Source organism: Engystomops pustulosus, chromosome 5 (assembly GCF_040894005.1).
Source record: "Engystomops pustulosus chromosome 5, aEngPut4.maternal, whole genome shotgun sequence".
Lineage (NCBI taxonomy): Eukaryota > Metazoa > Chordata > Amphibia > Anura > Leptodactylidae > Engystomops > Engystomops pustulosus.
The window spans coordinates 180,920,268-180,941,338 of NC_092415.1; the positions used below are offsets into that span (position 1 = coordinate 180,920,268).

Consider the following 21,071-nt stretch of genomic DNA (forward strand, 5'->3'; position numbering starts at 1 on the left):
CTGAGGCCACTAAAGTCATTGAAGCCTTTTCAGGTCTATACATTAAGTGGTGAAAGAATAGGAAACAAAATAAATAATAAAAGTTATCCTCAAACTAATAAAGATAATAAAGTAAATAATAATAATAATAATAAAAAAGAAAAAATAATCTTCATTCAAGGTCGTCCGTGAGAAGCACAAAACAATCTCGTCTTATCACTTTTATGCCATTTACAACAATGGCAGCCAACAGCAGCATCTAATATACTGGACACTTCCCCTGTTATCCCAGCATGCTCGTGGCCTGAAGGACTTGGAGAGAGATAAATTTCCATATCAAACTCAATTTAGATGAAACGCCTTGCTTGAAAAAAAAAAGAGAGAGAGAGAGTGAGACAGGGTAGCGAGTGCATCAATAGCCCCTTGATTAGATTTCCATCTCCTGTGCAGACAAATATGAATATTTATTACCATGAATGCAGATTTCCCTTCGTCCCATTACTCTGATCTTGAATTCTATCCACTGCTTTTTTTTTTTTATATATTAAAATTTGGGCAGCGCTGCGTTTTGCTCTAAACTGACAGTTCTCGAGATAATCCTGTTATTGTTTGTTGGGAAATGACAGTATCTGCTTATTCATGTGTTAACTAGGAATTAAATATTTTCTTTTTCATCGCTATCATCGTCGACGGGATGAAAATTAATATGTGGACACGTTATGCCAAGGTTTGCAAACCAGACAGTGTTTCAATCATTTGGTAAATTATCGGTCTGACAGCGGTGGCTTTTAATATATGGATCACTTCACAGGCTGGGGGTGTTTTCTCATCTACTTGGATAATCATTCTGGAGTATAATCATAAATCTACCTTGTTATACGCCTCTCACCTTGACATGGTCTGTTATTGGCAGGAGAGGCATGGCTATTTTTGTCTATTTTTTGTTGAATATTCTGACACAATCAGTTAATATGTAATAACATAGCTTAAATACATATATAAAATGCACATTTGTAAGCTTTAAGGAGTTGTATTGTGGTGGTATACAGAGGTTGAGGCACTGACATCACATTGACAGCATGCACTATGTACACTACAATATGGTGTACTATACTATATCGATATCCTATCTAACTATCTAACGATATCCTATCCTAACTTTACGATACCCTGCATAATATACTATACTATACCACAAAAGAGTATTAGGCATCGAAAATAGGCTTTTAAATTGGTTGATCCAATGGGTTGTAAACAGTGTAGAGGAAAGGAATACAGTAATCACACAGAAAAATAATGCAAGGACTCCTTTTCTGCCGGCCCTGACCGGCAATGTAACATTTACGGTAATAGTGGAATGTAGACCTCAGAGGAGTTGGCTGACCGTTATACAGTAGATCATCAGTAAAATCCTCATATACAGCAATCCAGTAAATATGCAGTACATGGTAAACGTGATCAGACCCCCTTGGGTTCAAATACCCTAGAGGTGGGGAAAATTGTAAAAAAAAAAAAAAAAAAAAAAAAGACTAAATGGAAATTCAAATTACCCCTTTTCCCCTGTTCCCCATGAAATAAAATCTTAAACATGTTTTAGGGATTTTTGTTTTGTACAAGATTAATATTTTTTACATAATAAAACCTACCGTACATAGTTTTGGTATCCCATTGATCGTACCGACCCAAAGAATGATGGGGAGGTGTTATTAGGGGCACACCGTAAAAGCGGAAAATTCATAGCCCACAAGTAAATGAAACAAATATGTTTTTCATCAATTTCCCCTCATTTGGAATTCTTTCCGGCTTTGCAGTATATTGCATAGGATATTAAATACAGACCCTAGGAACTACTAGTTTTTTGTAAGCAGAAAACAAGCCCTTATACAATGGAAACCCAAAGTTGAAAAGGGGTCAGATTTGTCAAGGGGTTAAATAAATAATGAATGTGGCTATCAGCATAGAGCCTTGTGTGGTTCCATGTGGAGCCACAAATTAATTTTTTTGGAAATCACTTTTAAGGCAGTTTTATCTTTAGGAACCTATTACTGGTTTTGTAGGGAGGGGTAAACACTTTTCCATGGAACGAAACAATTTTTTTTAAAATTCAAACAACAATGGGGAAGATTTTAGACCTTTTTAAGGCAATTTTCTGACTTGTCCATAAAGGGACCTCTGTTGGAGGGGGCATGGCTTTGTCTGGACACCAGAAAATTTAGTCTCTGCCCCAGAAAATTCAGTTGCAAAGTAGACCAACCAATAGCTGGCTTAAATCCGACTACACGGTCGAGACTACTCCTGATAAAGCATCCGGCAAGATTTATGTGGCGTAGGATACAACAGTGTATTCTAACTCTGCACTGGTCTATCCACTGACACTTTCATAAATCCCTCTCAATGGGGCAGATTTATCAAGCTGTCTGAAAGTCTGAATATTTCTAGTTGCCCCGCAATCACAGCTCCCCTTTAAAATATTCACGAGCGCTGGTAGAATGAAAGCTGAACTGTGAATGGTTGCCATGGGCAACTTGAAATTTTCTTACTTTCAGACAGCTTGATAAATCTGCCCCAATGTGTTTGAGATGGTAAATTCCTTTAAATATTAAATTAAACAAATTTTTATTTGTGTTATCTATTTCCTAGCAAACTTCAGATGAACATCTCATAAAATAATCTTGTTAAATTGAAACATAAGCTTGCCTAAAACTTGCTGCATCGTAAAGAAGAGCACAGTAATATAAAACATAAGCAATGATAGTGCCTGAAGCACTCTAGTTAATGCCATGTTATTGAAGATGTGACAAGAGGTTACATAGGGAAACTGTACACTAAATCACCTTAGGGAGCCATTAATTTACTCTTTTATTTCTAAAACAAAATACTGTATAGTATGAATAGTAAATGTAGAAAAAAGGCTGATGTATACTGAAAATTTCTAATTATTAGAAGGATTTTTATTTGGAAACACATCGTATTTGGAACACAACGTGTTTCGGAGTCTAATATAACTCCTTTATCAAGTGGGTAGAGACTTCTGTATTCCATAGCTGGACTGCCTGACACTAGCTCATCCCTGGCTTCACTTATGTGTGGAAAGTAGTTCTAGTATCAGACAGTCCAGCTCTGGAATACACAAGTCTCTACCCACTTGATAAAGGAGTCATATTAGACTCCAAAACACGTTGTGTTCCAGAGATACGGAATAAAAATTATTTCACAATATATTTTCTATCTATGTGAATGACCTGTGTGCACCAACCATGACAAATACCCTTCCTGATCTACCGGATTCAATTTCAGACCGGTGTGGCAACAGCGTCTTGACGACCCATGTCCATAGGCAGCACCTGGAGGCATTGACACCCGTTCCAACACACCCTCAATAGAGTTGCCTAACTCCGCACAACCAGATGCGGTGAGCCTCTTTCCAATCCTTCAAATTACCCCCACAGGTTACAGCAATACTACTCTATGAGCGATATCTGGTCTTTCCTTGTCCGCCTTTCTATAATTATTAGAAGGAAACGATTGTAATGTTAAATAGTAAAATAAAAATATTTAAATAGTAAAAAATAAATATAAAGAAGAAGACGAAGAATAATTATTTTTATCCTATTACAATTTTTTTTAAAAAGGTGAAATTTACTACAATTTGGCATTATCATGGTACCATTTTTGCCAAACTGCATTTCACTGCATTTATTTACTTTTTTTATTTAGGGGTGGGGCTAATGAGAATGGGGAGGGCTTGTGGAAAGGGCTAAAGTTTTAGGTCAGAAAGGTTTAGATGAAGAGGATCCCTGATATGAAAACCCCTACATAGAAGACAAATATTAAATTGAGGAAAACCAAAGCAATTGTTAACAAGTTAGTTAAAACTGAGCGAGTAGATCAGAAACAAAAACATAGTACAGATACGGTCAAAGTATACACTAAAAGCACAACCAGATGGCATAGTATAAAATCATAAAAAAGCAGATAATAAACAACTAGAATCCAAATCAAGTAGAATCACACACAGGCAGGAATCCAAATAACTGACAGTGACTACCTGTCTCAAGGAGGCTTTATAGCTGACTAAGGAGCTAACTGATTGGCAGCTGAGCAAAACAACACTCTCAGCCCAGCTTTGCCAACAGAAAAAGGGACAACAAGGTGCACCAAAAACACGCCACAGTTTGGCTTATTTAATTAGAGAAATTAGATACTTCATTCACCTCCTGGATTGCAATGACTTCCTGTTAAAAATTTCAATTAATATAATTTAATTCTAAAAGGTATAAACTCCCAAAATTACTTCCACATTTTACAAAATTCATGTTACATTATCCCAAAATTAAAATCATTCAACCCTTTTTTTGAACCTGGTTTATAAACGATAAAAAGCTCAGCTAAATAAAACGTCTGTTAGATAAGTGAAACTTAGACAATAATGTAAATCCCCGGAAGAAAAATCAAAGTGGAAGCATAATTCAATATAATTATAAATATGTAGTTGGAGAAGAAATTCATTCACTTGATCATGGAATACAGGAATGAGACTGTTTTCCAACTGCAACAGCTCAAGGAAGGGGAAACAAAAAATACAGAATTTTCTAAAACCTCGAACAATACAGAATAATATGGATTCCCTTAGGTTACACTGAATGGTCAATATGATATTTCACTTATTAAATCCTTTATTTCGTGCTGTCTATAACCACAGATAATAATTATAATGTATATGTGGATTTTTTAAAAACTTTTTTCTTACTGTAGAACGGACAAATTATCTGTGGAGTATTATTCACAAGGTACAAATCATTAAACATATTAATATTAGACATATTAAGAAAAAGAAGCCTTGTATTGATTTGAATATACTCTAGGTATTAAATAATTTTGGAAGAAGATATTTACTAGTCAACTTGCATTGACTAGTAAATTCAGTATATGGCAAATAGGAAATAGGGTATTTACCCTGCTTGATATCTGCATAAAATGCACAATTTTGGTAAATTTGGCTCTAAATGTATAATTTCACTTCATGCTTAAAATTACAACTCAACATGTGGATGACAATTTTTTTCTACCATGCAATCTTTAGTCATCTCATTAAAGGACATCTATCATCAGATTCACTGATGGTAGATGATTGGTTGATTAGATGATGATTGGTTGATTAGTGCTCACCTTCACGTCCTATCCCTCTGTTCAGTAATCTTAGTTTGTAATTTCTTGGAATGACCAAGGTTTGAAGAAAACAACATTTCTAAAATATTTAAATTAGCCTGAGGTGTTCTGCAGATATAATTTATGTAAGTCCCCGACACTGCGCTGGCAACGCCTACAGAGCCAACGGCGTCACCGACTCTCTGTGAATCTCTGCAAATGCAAGATGATTACATTACTGGCGCATCCGCCCTGCTAACCTGCCGGCTGCACAAAAATTGCAATCACTGCAAACTGTGTAGGTGGTGCCGGCGGGCCAACACAATTCTGGGGGTGTGCATAAACACACCAGCAGAGCCGAAAGGTGCTCCACAAAGCACCCCCACAAAGCACCTAATTTGAATATTTTTTTAAAATGTTGTTTTCTTCAAAATGTGGGCATTTCAAGAAATAAGAAAACTAAGGTTACTGCACGGGGAATGGGATGGGGAGGTGATTATTAATCATCTACAATCAGTGAATCTGATGCTAGATAAACATTAAACAATTAAATAAGGCAACCCAAAAAAATATCACACAGTACAAGTGAAATAAAACCATAGTAATAGTCATGTTGATAAAAGACACAGATCAACCAATTGATCACCAATGTGGATCTAAAAGAATACAACGATCTTGTGAAGCAGAGACCTATTCTCCTTATACTTTGGGAAAAACCATAATCCAAACATTCATTCAGATTTCAAATATTGCTTCGTAAAATAATGTAGTTTTTAGTTCAACCACCTATGTCTACTAACTCTGGAAAAACAATGGAAAAACCTACAGTTCTTCAAAAGACTGTATTGTTTTTCGTATAGATAAACTCAAATATTTTGAAATATGGAGATCCGACCACTCTTAATAATAAAGATCTGGATACATTGATCACTGGTTGCACAATGTTACCTACATGACAGTGTTCAGTTTTTGCATTCTCAAGGAAGGTTAAGCAGACAGGTTCATCCATCTCACCAATCATAAGGTAGAACCTGGAGAGCGGGGGCACACGGAAATCTCCGCCTGTATGAAAACCCCGGGGGAGCAAGCACAAAAAAGGCGCAGCCCTAGTATGATATCGTATTGGTAATGTGACCACTTGAAAACCATACACAATGGAGCCTCTCACCTGGTCTCAGATGAGTCAAAACGTTGAAAGGATGATGGCAGCCTGTCTAGCCTGTAGCCTCGTCACTGGTGGACCCAGGAAACCACTTCGTCGAGGTGGAGAATGTGCTTGATCCCGTAGTGTAGGAAGGTAGTGGCGGACCGGCGCTCGATCAATGAGGAGAATGCAAACAGCCTTGTATAGCAAATGAAGGCTTTAATGTTGCAATGTTGCGACACATTTCAGCTCCGGCGCCGGTCCGCCACTACCTTCCTACACTACGGGATCAAGCACCAATCATAAGGTAAAGAACCTCCATTCTCGAGACTGGTGGGGTTCCCAATTTAGACAATCTTCTACTGACATAGAGGGAAACTGTCTTTTTTCGTGAAAGAACCATGTGGACAAAATCTCCATGGACAAAGTACAATAGTTTAATAAAAAATATATCTTTTTCTCTATGGACCAGCAGCTTTTCAAATGAAGAGCTTTGATGATCACTTGCTTTACCACAGGTCTATGTAGTCCTCACTCTTCATACTGTGTTACTTTTGTATTAAAAAACCTACTATAATTCCAACAAAAATAAACTTTTTATACTTTTTTTATTGATTTCCTTTACCATTTACATAATGACTGAGAGTTTTCAAGGACTTGAACATTGATGGTCCAACCTTGGCACAGGCATCAATGATAGACTGTCAGAGACAGATTACAGGAAATTGAGTCATCGATACGTTTGGCTGTGTCTGCTACTGTACCTTAACGTATGGCCTATTTGAAAAATAGTTCACAATGTTGTAGTCTCTGAGATCTTCTACACACATTTTTGACTTGAAGGAAATCTATCATCAAAATCCATCATAATAAACCAGGGACACGTAATCATAGATCCCGGCACCGTGACTGTGGTAATATTCTTATATTTGTTACCTATGACCTCATTCCTTCTAACATCAACTTTTAAAATAATGCCAATGTGTCAGAAGATCTTTACCTGAGCCCCTCCGTGATGCAGCTTCACAGACTGTTACACTGTCTCCCCTCCCACTTACTCCCTCATCACCTCTCCCTCACTCTGCCTGCTTTAATATCACAGCAGTAGAAGAAGTATCAGAACACTGTAGGAGGGGGAAGTGCTCATTGCAAAATGTAATGGATGGGGGTTCCCAGGATGTTCTTGGCGCCAATCACTCAAAGTAGCAATTTTGTATCGATCAAACTTCTTTATTGGTCTACTCAGTAATACGTGTTTCTACGGGCTCTTCATCAGTTGCATAAAGCAAGAACATCTTGGGAACCCCCATCCACTGCTTAGCATTTCCCCAGCAAATCCTGCCAGGAAATCCAGGATAGGCTTCCTAAACAACTCGGGCTACCGCTGAAACCTAAAAACGTGTTGTACCGATTGTACAACCAAACAAGGTGAGCAAAATTGCCTTTTAAATAAGTGAAAACAATCTATCCAGAATTTACACATGGCGCCCGTATAGTTTTTCTTATCTTTTTTTCTGCAACTATATTTGCAAAGTGTAAGCTACAGTGCTAAGGTGTTTTGGTAAAAACTCCAAAGCCCTTTTGGCACATTGGCAGAATTAAAAAAAGTTAATTTTAGAAGGAAGGAGGCCATGGATATCAAATAAAATAAGATGACGTAAGGTGCCTTTATCTATGAAAAAGTGTACCTGGTTTTTCATGCTTGATTTTGATGGTAGATTTATTTTAAGTAAAAGGAAGTGTATATATGTTCTCTGGGACTAAATGATTAAAGGGGATGGTCATTCTTTTACATAAATTGCCCATGTGCCTTTAATGTCTTTATGATAATTTTTGAATGTTCATCAAGTAATTCAGCAGTCCTTATACTTACTTTGGTGCTACCTGCAAACTCTCTGTTAATCTTTTTAGATGTTTATATGTGTAAGCACTGATGAATAGGAGGGACTGCAGCAGGAGAGTTATTACTCATCCGGTTCCCTCCCCTCTCCCTGTGTCTGTAAGTGAGACGGACTGTGAGAGAAAGAGGCACAGTGGGTGACGGACTGAAGGAGTGATAAACAAGAAGTTCTATATACTGTATATGCAGAGGGCACTATTGTAAGAACAGGGAAAACTGAAGCTCTCAAAGGAGACAAAGTGGCCAACCCCTTTAAGGTTGATACCATAAGACCTGGCCCAGCATTAGGTCAACCTATAGAATTCTAGTTCTTTGTTAAAGAGAACCCGTCATGCAAAATAACCCCCTAAACTAAATATATTTTCATAAACTGCCATTAGAGAGCATTGCCTCTATCCCTTCATTGTCCCTCTACATGCCTGTAAACCTAAGCAATGAGGTCCTAAAGCTGTATGCAAATGACCTGTGAAATGTCCAATGAAGCATTAGCATATTCAAGCTGTCCACTCTATTCATGAGTGGGAGGCACAGACACACCCCCAGTGCATGACTGACAGCCTGTATAATGATGTGAGGCTGTATAATGATGTGCTTCCTGGTGCTGGTGGCCACGCCCCCTGCAGCCTGTGTGTGCATGTGTGTGTGTTTAGGAGAGATACAGCAGCTCCAGGCAGCCATGTTACAGCAGAACATGTCAGATTCATGTGTAGCTGATGTCTGTGTCTCTCACCTGTATATTAGGAGGATGCAGCATGTCAGCAGATGCAGCACACACACTAGCCATGCTTTACTATACATTACACACAGACCTGAGCAGGGGGAGGAGAGGGGAGGGGTAACAGGAGTGACATCACTGCCTCTGACCATGTGACCAGCCTCATTTACATGATAAAGAAATGATGATTTTACAATGAATAATGTATGAAATAACTAGATAAAGGCTGGGATGGGATCCTTGTGAGCTGCTCCAACAGGTAGAGGTGACAGGACTAGTGACACAGACCTGATGACAGGTGTCCTTTAAGTTCAATAGAAAAATAACATATTTATTTCAACATAAAACACATAAATTAAGTCCTACCTCAGCAACTCCCGTTTGCAAGATCCGGAGTCCTGTAGATTTTTCCAGCTTTTCTTTATTGGCAGCTAAAGAGATGAGAAAAAAAACCAAATGTAATTTGAAGGTAAAGGTCTCACGACGATAATTCAGCATGTCTTCAGTAAGTATGTGCTCTATCAGTACCTCTCTTTAGACAGGGAATCACTGTGAAAGACAACTATTCTAATTATATTTCGTTCTTATGCCGACCATTGACACAATAAAGCATTATTTTACCAAGGGCTGAAGACAAAGCATGAGTATGATAGCCAGCCATTGTGATTAGCATGTCAGGCAGCATATGCCTCCTTTCTAAAGCTATTATTGTCATAACACCTACATGGCAGCTGTGTCAGGCCATTAGCGCCCTTCCAACAACTGCATAATGCCAAGAAACTTTATACAGACGTAACGTAATAACAAAAGCAGCAGTGATTTGCTCCATAGCACCTAACTAATGCTGACCCTAATCTGTACTTCTTCCTATTTCAAGCACAGGCGGACTACAAAATAACTATGGGTGGGATACAGAGCCGAAAATTGCCCTCTAGCAAAACTCAAGCAATATTTCAGTAAATGAAACTGTGAAACAGACCATCACATTGCTCTCAACAGTCGCCAGCCATGTAAGGACCATTTAAAAAAAAAAAAATTTGCACGCACAGTACCCGTAGAGCTCATGTTTCTCCCTTTAGACATCAGTAACCTGATTTACTGACCCTCTTCACTCTTTACTGTAAAATAGATTTTCCCAATATGCTCCAGATTAAAGATGACCAAGTATTTTCGCTTGGTTCAGAGAAGCGGTTCTATTCTGGTATCTTTTAGAAACCAAATCGAACCAAAACTTTTCTGATTTCAAAATGGCCGCAAGCTAATTCTGTCCCAGAGCTTTGGGAGAGGGAGGATAGGCGAAGGAGAATTACAAAAACTGTAAAATATTAACAAAACACAATAGGGCATTTGTAAGAATTTTTTTTTTTAGGAGGAGAGGTTACGGTAATATGCCAAATTCCAGGTCAATTGATGCAGTATCGGTTCAGAATGTTTCAATTAGGACCTGAAAATTCCCAAGTACACAGCAGACATACAATGCAAACATAACATAAAAACACAATGTGAAGCCAGACATGATGCAATCAGTAGGGATGGGCGGACCCAATAGGTTTTGGTGGTGTATAAGAAAACCTGCCAGCAGAAATTGACCTAATAAACCACTAGCAGTATGTTTCCATGCAGATTAAAACCTTCCAGATCATGTGTCTTTCATGGTCCAGCATGGTGGTATCATCCAGAAAATCAACTTTGAAGTGAGATGTAAATTGATTGTATAAAGTCAAGGAGCCAGAAAGTTTAGCACTGAAGTCAAGCTCTCCCCACCTGAGAATGTCCCCTCTGCAGTGATTGATGGTCTTGCATTCAGTCACATCACCAACCATGTCTCCATAAGTCTGGTGCATGATGTCAATCAAAGCAGAGGGATATTCTGAGTCAGGGCCTTCCTGATTTTATACAACCAATTTCTCAACCAATCTCACTTCAAAGTTGATTTTTCTGGATGATGCGACAACACTGGGACATGAAATATAAATGATGAGGTAGGTATTAATATACTTGACAACATGCTGGTAGTGGTTTATTAGTTTGGTTTCTGCTGACAGGTTCCCTTTAACCGTTTAAATGCCGCCATGCGTCTGTGCACCAGCCAGCAGCGATCGTGTTACCGTCAAGGGTGACCCAACACCTTAATGTAAGAACTTAAGGACACCAAATTACAGATGACCCCTAGTTACAGACGGACCTCAATGCCCACTGTGACCTCTGGTGAAGCTCTCTGGATGTTACTTTAGACCCAGAAGTAATAAAGTACTGAAGTTTTATTAATAATCCTTGGTCCCATGACCGAAAACATTCTGTCTGGAGTTATAATTATAAAATATATAGTTCTGACTTACATACAAATCCAACTTAAGAACAAACTTAGAGAACCTATCCTGTACATAACCTGGGGATTGCCTCTATCAGTATTATAAAATAATACCACCTTTTTATAAGTAATCTATCAATACAAAACCAGATCAACCCTTTGTACTTAAAAAAAATCCTCATTTTTTCATTCTCAGGGATTAAGCAAAAGCTGAAAATGTCGGAGAATCTCATTATTTTTAAATCAAATCTTTCTCTTTTCATATTGCAGTTCTACAATTTATCCTGAATAGAAAAGGACACATTTTAGAATTTAATTTCTTTTTTTCTAATAAAAGTAGAACTCATTTGGAACATTCAAAGCAATGGGCAACATAAGACCTCGTTTTGTATTTGTGGGAAACAAAGGGTTTTGAAACACAAAAATGAAGCCCTTCAAAATTAAATTCATAGATGAAGGATATGCAAATTACCTGAAGAAGCGGAACCCTATAATGTTCTCAAAATTCTGCAACAGCCTGTTTAATTAGTATTTTAATTTATCAGAATAATTCCTTACACTTGACAATTTATTCAGTAATCCATATAATTAAGCACGTTTCTACACTGAAATAATTTAGTCGGCACCCTGAATTATAACCTTAGGGAATTTCGGGAAGCGTTTTCTATCAACAGAATACAGCCTTTGCCCTCTATGTCATGTCTAGTGGTCCCAGTACCAAGTGGAATAAGGGGTCAAAATGATACAAAGAGGTGATCAAACTGAAATCCACACTTCTCGATAAAGATGAAGACAGAAAGGAAAAAAGTTCAACGTCAACATTTAAATTCCTTTAGATCGTTTTGAAGAACATTTTTGTAATTTTGATAATCTACCGATTAAAAAAAAAAAAATGAATGCTGAAATGGAACTATCCATATGTTTAGCAGACTGGACCACAATGGAGCTTATAGCATTACTATCCTTAAATAACGAAAACATAGACAATATAGTTTTCAATTTGACCAGATTAACTGTATATGTGGTATTGCATGAATCTAGCACATTGGTAGACTGGCCACTCTTGCTCTGCACTCCTGTTGGTCGCGTGCGCCAAAATCCTCTGTTAAATGCGGCGCAAAATGGAAATCGAGGAGAAACCCGACGAAAATGCGCTCCGCGGACCCTTAGTAAATGAGCTCCATTAACCTACCTAGGTTATTAACCTACTATCAAAACAAAGTTTGAGTACTGTTTTTTAGGAATTTGCAAATTGGTATATATATAATAAATAATATAGTATTTCCACGTAGAGGTACTGTGATGGGCACCAAGAACAGATTTTACTGAGGGTCCTAGGTATCCAATGTGTAAGTAAATTGACAATTGGGCACTGCCCTTTATAGACTGACAAGCCGCCATGCCAATTTTTAGTTGACTGTTCCCCCATTATTCCCATTAGTGGTGCATGCATTCATTGACAGCTGGGTGTTACTAGTTGTGAGGTGTCCTTACAGTGTCACCATCCAATCAGTGCTGACAAAACTACTGTAGATTGTCTGACCACCAGGATTCAGCGTTCATTACCACAGGACGGCTGTGAGACATGCAGTAACTTGTGACATTTTCATATGCAAAAACAATTTATCTATTTAAGCAATTCAGCAGAGTGGTCGTATCCAAGGACAACAATCTCATTTTGAAGGAACAACATTGCTTCATTTGGTCGAAATTATCTTTACCCGGGTACATTTTTTTAATAACATCTAATGGAAAAAAATGCACGTACATGGTAGCTGGATTAAATTAATTGTCAATGCCCAGAAGAGAATACAGGCGGTCCCCTCTTAAGGACACCCGACTTGCAGACAACCCATAGTTACAGACAGACCCCTCTGACCTCTGGTGAAGCTCTCTGAATGCTTTACTATAGTCCCAGACTGCAATGATCAGCTGTAAGGTGTCTGTAATGAAGCCTGGGGCCATTTTTTTTTTTGTCTGGATCTAAATTATAAAATATACAGTTTCGACTAACATACAAATTCAACTTAAGAACAAACCTCCGGACCCTATCTTATATATAACCCGGGGACTGCCTGTACCTCTTTCACTAAAATAGTTGCTGCAATCCCTTTAAGGAATTCATTGTCTTGGAACTGTAGGAAATCAGTAATTTTAAAACACCATTGTTAACAGAAAATGAGATAAACCAATTGCGGATAAGCTATTCCTCTATGTATCCACCATCCACAGGTCCATTTAAAGGGGAAGACCTATAAATTATCTAGTATGAAATATCTTATCTTCTGAGGATCTTTCCACTAGAGAAATATGACAATTGTGTTACTGATGTATGGGGGGGGGGGTGTTTATATATATGTGAACCAATAACTAGAACTGCAGTTCAATATGATTTTGCTGGAAACCATCTGGCCTGCAGCACAGCGTGTTGTTAAATCATATTGCTTTACTATGAGGGTAATATGTCCATGTTCTCATCTACTTCTTCAAATATCTTCTCCTACAAGCCGGCAATGAACACGGCAATCATTGGGTTATGAAGTCAAAAGGCTGTGTGCGCTATTTTCATAGAACCCATGAGGCTATATTTAAACCTAGTAGCAGAATTTCTATATAAGGAGCAGAAGTCAGCGGGGGTTCTCATTGTGAAGGAGCCCCAGGCTCTGCGCGCTGCACTCTGACCACTCTTTCTGAGCCAAGCGATTTTTACATCGTAAAGCCCTGATGGAATTTCTACATTAGAGCTACATAGGGAATAATCGATTATATCAGTGTCATGTACTTGTTTTTGAGGCTGTGAATGTTTCTGTATATGAAGGAATTATTAATATGACCACAACAAACTCTACCCTGGAGCTGAGAGATTATCATTTAACCACATCTGCACGCTGTTAAAAAAAATTGTGAAGCGGGAGTAAGAAAAAAATTCAAAATAAAAAAATGCTACAATACAGGTAGTCCCCAGGTTACGTACAAGGTCATTGTAGGTTTGTTCTTAAGTTGAATTTGTATATAAGTTGGAACTGTATATTTTATCATCGTAACCGCAGCCAGAATTGTTTTGGTCTCTGTGACAATTGGATTTTTAAAAATGTTGGGTTGTCATTAGAGATGAGCGAGCACTAAAATGCTCGAGTGCTTGTTACTCGGGTCAAACTTTTCCCGATGCTCGAGTGCTCGTATCGAATAACGAACCCCACTGAATTCAATGGGAGACTCAAGCATTTTTCACTAAAAGAACACATTGCAGATGTTTGCAGATGTTTTCTGCCAATTATTGTGATATTGTCAGAAAATCACAATAACAGCACAAAGCATTAACCCCAGCGCGAGGCACAAAGATTCGGCAGAGTTTGCAGGAAGAGGCAGGATTAAATAGAATTTGTGAAAATGACCAGCGCCAATTAATGGCGCGCTGGCCCTTTAAATTTATAGAAGCCGGCGCATGTGCCCTAGGAGTCGGGGACCCACACGCATGGCAGATGGGAGCGAGACAGGAGCCGGGACAGGTGAGCTGCGCGAGCGATGTGCTGGCGGGGGCAGAGGACCACAGGTGAGCCCGCGACCCGCAATATGGGTCATGGGACCACCCTACAAAACTACAAACAGAGCCCACAAGAAACAGTTTTTCCATTAATTTCCCAACATTTGGATTTTTTCCAGTTTCCCAGTACAGGGCATTGAATATTAAATACCTCCACTAGGAAGTACAATATGTTATGTAGAAAACAAGCCCTTAGAAAGCTCTATGCATGGCAAAACACAAAGTCACAAAATGGAAATGCAAAAACAAAAAAGGGCATTGGCTGAGGTTAATGTATTTCTACTATTTTAATCATTCATATTGAGAAAATATTGTTGTAAAAACTCAGAAGAGGATAAAGCTGGAAGAGACAGCGACATACATGCAAAATATTAGTGTCATACCGGTGGTAGACATCTATGTCTACATTTGGTTAGAAAGGGCTTGAAAAGATGTGACATTTTCATGTATTTTTTCATTTATTTTATTTTAATTTGATAATATAAAAAAGTTCATTCTTTCTAGGCTGGACTTGTGCCTGCGTCTTTAACCAATCTTATCAATATGAATAAAGTAATCAATTCATCACGGGCTGATGATTTTACTCATGTGTTATGTATACTTTCATGTAAGAATAGAACAAGGGCAAAGTAAAAAATAAGGCTCAGTACAATACAATACAAAGCTCTTAAATAAAACACAGACAACCGTATGCTGTCTCTAGCGGCCTTTCCATATCTCAGCATTGACCCGTGTAAGTCCACAGGGAAATCTTTCCAAGAAAATATTGGGTCAGTAAAACTAAACATAACATATACTATAGATCTGGTAATACAACAGGGAATTTAGGTAAAGGGGACACTTTTACAAATATGTATATAAGTTTGTAAATATATATATATATATATATATATATATATATATATATATATATATATATATGCTTTGTCTACAATACAGCTGTCACAAGGACTTTCCTAAACAGATTATTATTTTACAGAAAAAGTCACACACTGGTTTTAAAGGGTTTTCAGATGTTAATCTAAGTTGGAGGTTCTCAAGAGAGTTCACATAAAACATAGAGTAAACCTTCTTTGCTGCTGATAAAGGAGGTATCCAGTTCAAAATAATTATGTTCCCATAGCTTTTGCTCCCCCCTGGTCTATCTTCCAATAAATCATCAGTAATGATGGGTCAGTGTTATCAATATAGAGGTCATTGTATATGGAGGGGGAGAAGATAAGCTGTGACATCATCTATTGTCAGTAGTGATGTAATGATGAATCAGTGTTATCTATATAGAGGTCATTGTATAGGGAGGAGGAGGAGATAAGCTGTGACATCATCTATTGTCAGTAGTGATGTAATGATGGGTCAGTGTTATCTATATAGAGGTCATTGTACAGGGGGGGAGGAGATAAGCTGTGACATTATCTATAGTCAGTAGTGATGTAATGATGGGTCAGTGTTGTCTATATACAGGTCATTGTACAGGGAGGGGGAGGAGATAAGCTGTGACATCATGTATTGTGAGTAGTGATGTAATGATGGGTCAGTGTTATCTATATAGAGGATATTGTACAGGGAGGGGGAGGAGATAAGCTGTGACATCATCTATTGTCAGTAGTGATGTAATGATGGGTCAGTGTTATCAATATAGAGGTCATTGTATATGGAGGGGGAGAAGATAAGCTGTGACATCATCTATTGTCAGTAGTGATGTAATGATGGGTCAGTGTTATCTATATAGAGGTCATTGTACAGGAGGGGGAGGAGATAAGCTGTGACATCATCTATTGTCAGTAGTGATGTAATGATGGGTCAGTGTTATCAATATAGAGGTCATTGTATATGGAGGGGGAGAAGATAAGCTGTGACATCATCTATTGTCAGTAGGGATGTAATGATGGGTCAGTGTTATCTGTATAGAGGTCATTGTACAGGGAGGGGGAGGAGATAAACTGTGACATCATCTATTGTCAGTAGTGATGTAATGATGGGTCAGTGTTATCTACATAGAGGTCATTGTACAGGGAGGTGGATATAAGCTGTGACATTATCTATTGTCAATAATGATGTAATGATGGGTCAGTGTTATCTATATAGAGGTCATTGTACAGGGAGGTGGATATAAGCTGTGACATCATCTATTGTCAGTAGTGATGTAATGGTGGGTCAGCGTTATCTATATAGAGGTCATTGTACAGGGAGGGGGAGGAGATAAGCTGTGACATCATCTTTTGTCAGTAGTGATGTAATGATGGGTCAGTGTTATCTATATAGAGGTCATTGTACAGGGAGGGGGAGGAGATAAGCTGTGACATCACCTATAGTGTTATTTATATAGAAGTGTTATATTCAATTACATTTTTGTCTTGTCTGTAATGTAAATGAGGCTGCGAAGAAAAACCTTACAGAACTCCGTTATTAGGTTTAGTAGTAAGGATATACCGTAAATGCCTTTTCTTAAAAACCTTTGTAACTGTGTCTCTTCATCGCACAAAGAGACAATAAAGCTATGGAAACATTTCCAACAAACACAAATAAGATTAAGTTGAGATTTTAGAGTCATTGTTTATCAACCGTATTTTCAGAATAGAATATGTTGCAGACAATGATCACAGGAGGTTTCTAACACAAACTTTTATAATGTACTCTATTTTCTTTAGTTTTATTTGATCCAGACAGTTGTTAACTAAAATGGGTTATTTGTTTATCCCCTTATGTGTGCTTAATAATTCTCTTCAGAACATTGTGCTTTCTTACCTCGAAAACATCAATATTATTTTACTTAATCCGTACGTGCTCGTCACTAACCCTTTACAATTCTGTGCCTGGCTCTACAGCATTGTTACCATTACATGGCTTTATTAGGGACAATTATTGGTTATATTGTTTGCCTGTATGGTATAATCTTCCTTTTGTCTATGTTTAATATAAGCCTTTTATTGTTCAGCGCAAGGCCTGTGTTTAAGATCTTTTCTTCTTCTTTGTCCCTGTACTATGTGCAATTTCAATTTCAAGTCAATTATCAACCATTCCCGCTTCAACATAATTAATGTACGTATTGAAAAAAAAATCAAAGGTGCGGAGTGTATACCTATCATGTGGCTCTTGGGCGAAAAAATTATCAAAGCACATTACAGAAAAAATACATTTAAGGATTTTAATTTCACTTAAAGTTTTATGCCTTTTGACCTAAATAATTTGTGGACAGCAATACGTCACAGCAAACACTTAAGAACCTGGTTGAGAAAAGAAAAGAGCTAAAAAATTTTAAAAAAAAGAAAAAAAATTCTACTTTTATTCAGGATACGAACAGCAACTGTTCAAAGAGAAGTGGCTCCTTTGGTGTAGAACAAAATGTACTTGGAATGGGAGAGTGGTTTTCATCAAAGGGAAGCCGGCCATTTATTATTACAAAATGCTAGCTTCAATTTTCTCTTTATTTTGAGGACTCTTTTAACCCCAACATGTAAAATGTTTTAATTTTTCATTGCAACAAAACTACAAAGAAGAAATATCTTGTTGTTGGAGAATAATGAAAGTTATTTTGTCGGATATATTTAACGCTCTTCTACTCTGCTTTATCTGCTGCGCCACTGGACAATGTCTACTGTGTTAGGGGGATTTTACATGGAGGGGATCAAACCTGAATCTTTTGAATAACAGGAAATTTAGAGAGCAGGAAATGATTTTGTAAGAAAGGTAAATCAGAGATAAGGATTAGGATGCAAAGTTGTAGCAAACGGGGAAAACATCAGAACAGAATAGTTTTGGCAATTCCTTTCATTACAGTGGAATTACTACTGCTTAACAAATAACCAGTGTTGGGCTGGCCCACCAGGGTACCAGATATTCTTTGGCCCAGGTTCTAACAGTGTCCAATACTGGACACGAGAAGTCCAGCAGAAGGCAAACCAATTTGGAGCGTACTTGGGTCAAAAGTTTTAAAAGGTTGATGGATGCAGGGCCCCCAAGATAATTTTTTGGGTATGCCCAAGGAACTCCAGCCTGACACTGCAAATAACTCACACACAATAACTCGGCCCAATGCGGACTGATCCATCCGATTCTGTGTGGTTCTTGAGGTCTTTAGCATGGAAAGATCCATAACATCCAAGGCCTGATTGTCATTGGAGCTTCTACTCCAGGTCCTGCAATGGTCCAGTCTCGTAATACATTTCAACATTTCCACTACATTTTCAGCTGGTTGGGTGTTGAGTAGAATTTAGGAAATGGCCAGTACTGATTGGGCCCTTGGTGTAACTGAGTTTGACACCATTTAACTAATAGGTCCACCACTGTTAATTTGGTGGACTATATACCTTAGCTTCATCTCACGACACATATAGAGATATCCAGGCAAGGGAGAAGATAATTACAAGGTTTTTGACTAAGCTAAAAAGAAACACGGTATGTGTCATCAGCTGAAGTAGTTAGATGATCATGAGCGCTTACCACACAAGAGCTTGTGTACCACATTTCTCCAGACGCTGCATACTACTTTGGCCACTACTTTGGCCACTTCCTGGCCTTGTTTCCTTGTTTTTTTTCTCACCTTACCCTCCAGCAATCCGTTTCTAAGAAGGTTGAATTGACCAAAGCATCAAACATATGTGAAATGCTATGTGATGTAAGTAAATAAGAATATATTTCACCTCGAATTTGAATGCTGAATCATTTTATTTGTCATTATCTGAAGTAGGCCATAGTCCATTTGAAAATTGAAATACCCTATGGCACATAAGTGTATTTGAATATTTCTTCTTTTTAAGGACACACATAGAAATGTACATACAGGTTACCTAAGTAGTGCCATAGAAAGATATGCGTTAATAACAGGAACCCTTGCATTGTCTCCAATCATTATCCCTTTTCTACACTGCAACAATAGATAGAATGGATATTCATGGCCATTATCCTACAGTTAAATGCATAGGATGGTAGAGATAGGGACATATAGAAATATATGCCAACGTGCTGCTGTCTAACTATGAGTGACACTGCTTGATCTTCTCACACTAATGGATATCAAACAGTGTCATTTGCTGGTTATAGAACCTGTTGCTAAGCATCCATCCAGAATTATCAGGACACTGTCTAGCATGCACAGCGCATGCAGAGAGTACTGATAAGACAGTCATGGAGAGGACCCATCACATCCACTGACTATGTCTATTTCAAAAAATAAAAGTGTCACCAATGTAATAACAATATTTTAAAAATTCTGGATCATTTTCTTTTGGAAATATGTTTAGGTTTTACTATTGTAACTGCAACACAACTGAATCGATCCAAAAGAGGAAATATTGGGTTAATAGTATGTAGGGATAACATGGAGATAAATGGTCATCCCCTTAAGTATGGGGGCATAGGATATCTTACCACAGTACCGGGAAATACACACCACTTTTAACTTGTGCATGACATAAACATAACATGACATCACATAAATACAAGTTCCATCTCTGTTACCCACATCACGGGTTGAACTACTGTGGTAGCAGCCATGGGGCCCGCAGTGTCAGGGGGCCCCATCATCTGCACACAAATGATTCTTTTCCAGCTCAAATCCCACGGACCAAGGAATTGGGTGAAAATCTTTTTCTTTATTCATGCTTTGCTCGATGCATTCTTGCATGAAAGTCACATGACGGCCTGAACACTCTAGCGTCTGAAACACGTTGGAAAATTGATGTGTCTGTATATTTATAATTTGTGCGCCATGTTACCCAAAAAAATGGAATGAGGATCCGTGCTCTCCCCATGCAAGGTAAATCCACGTGGTAGAAGCTGAAGATTGCCCCAGTGGCGCTAATCATTTATTTTGGCCCCATCATCTGACCTGACACACTAAAGAATGGAGGATATGAAGCATTATATACATATTATGGTGCACATTGTACAGAATAATATGTATATGACATATATGTGATATCTATGCTGTATATGTGATGTGTACGAGCTGTAAGTGTGTATACATGCTGACCATTTGTATATGGCACTGTATGTGTGTGTATAAGAGTTTAAATGTGTGATTGTAACCAGCATGAGTGAGTATTTTAATCGGGGAGGGGGTCCCCATTCAGAAGGGTGCTATGGGGCCCTGCCTCTCCTATTAACGCCACAGAATGGGAGTCTACTCAACCGCCTTTCCTGCTGAGGTGACCACCAGCTACCTAATTCTTGCAGCTGAGTAAATTGAGACATTTTTTTCATTTACATTGATGGAAGCAACAGCTTGGCTTTTTTGAGATGTTTCTAAGATTCTAATAGATGTGAATAGAGATAGCTACGCATTGTGCGGTCTCCCTGTCCATTCATTTCCTTCCTGGATTAGGGAGTCCT

The 21,071-nt window shown here is 38.1% G+C and overlaps 1 protein-coding gene across 1 annotated transcript in view; it reads right to left on the reverse strand.

Moving 5' to 3' along the window:
* The window catches only part of PTPRN2 (protein tyrosine phosphatase receptor type N2), a 644,507-nt gene that overhangs the window by 254,491 nt on the left and 368,945 nt on the right, over positions 1-21,071 (reverse strand). The window contains exon 12 of the mRNA XM_072153967.1: positions 9,253-9,317. Coding sequence (XP_072010068.1) covers positions 9,253-9,317 — 65 coding nt within the window. The remainder of the gene's footprint in view (positions 1-9,252; positions 9,318-21,071) is intronic.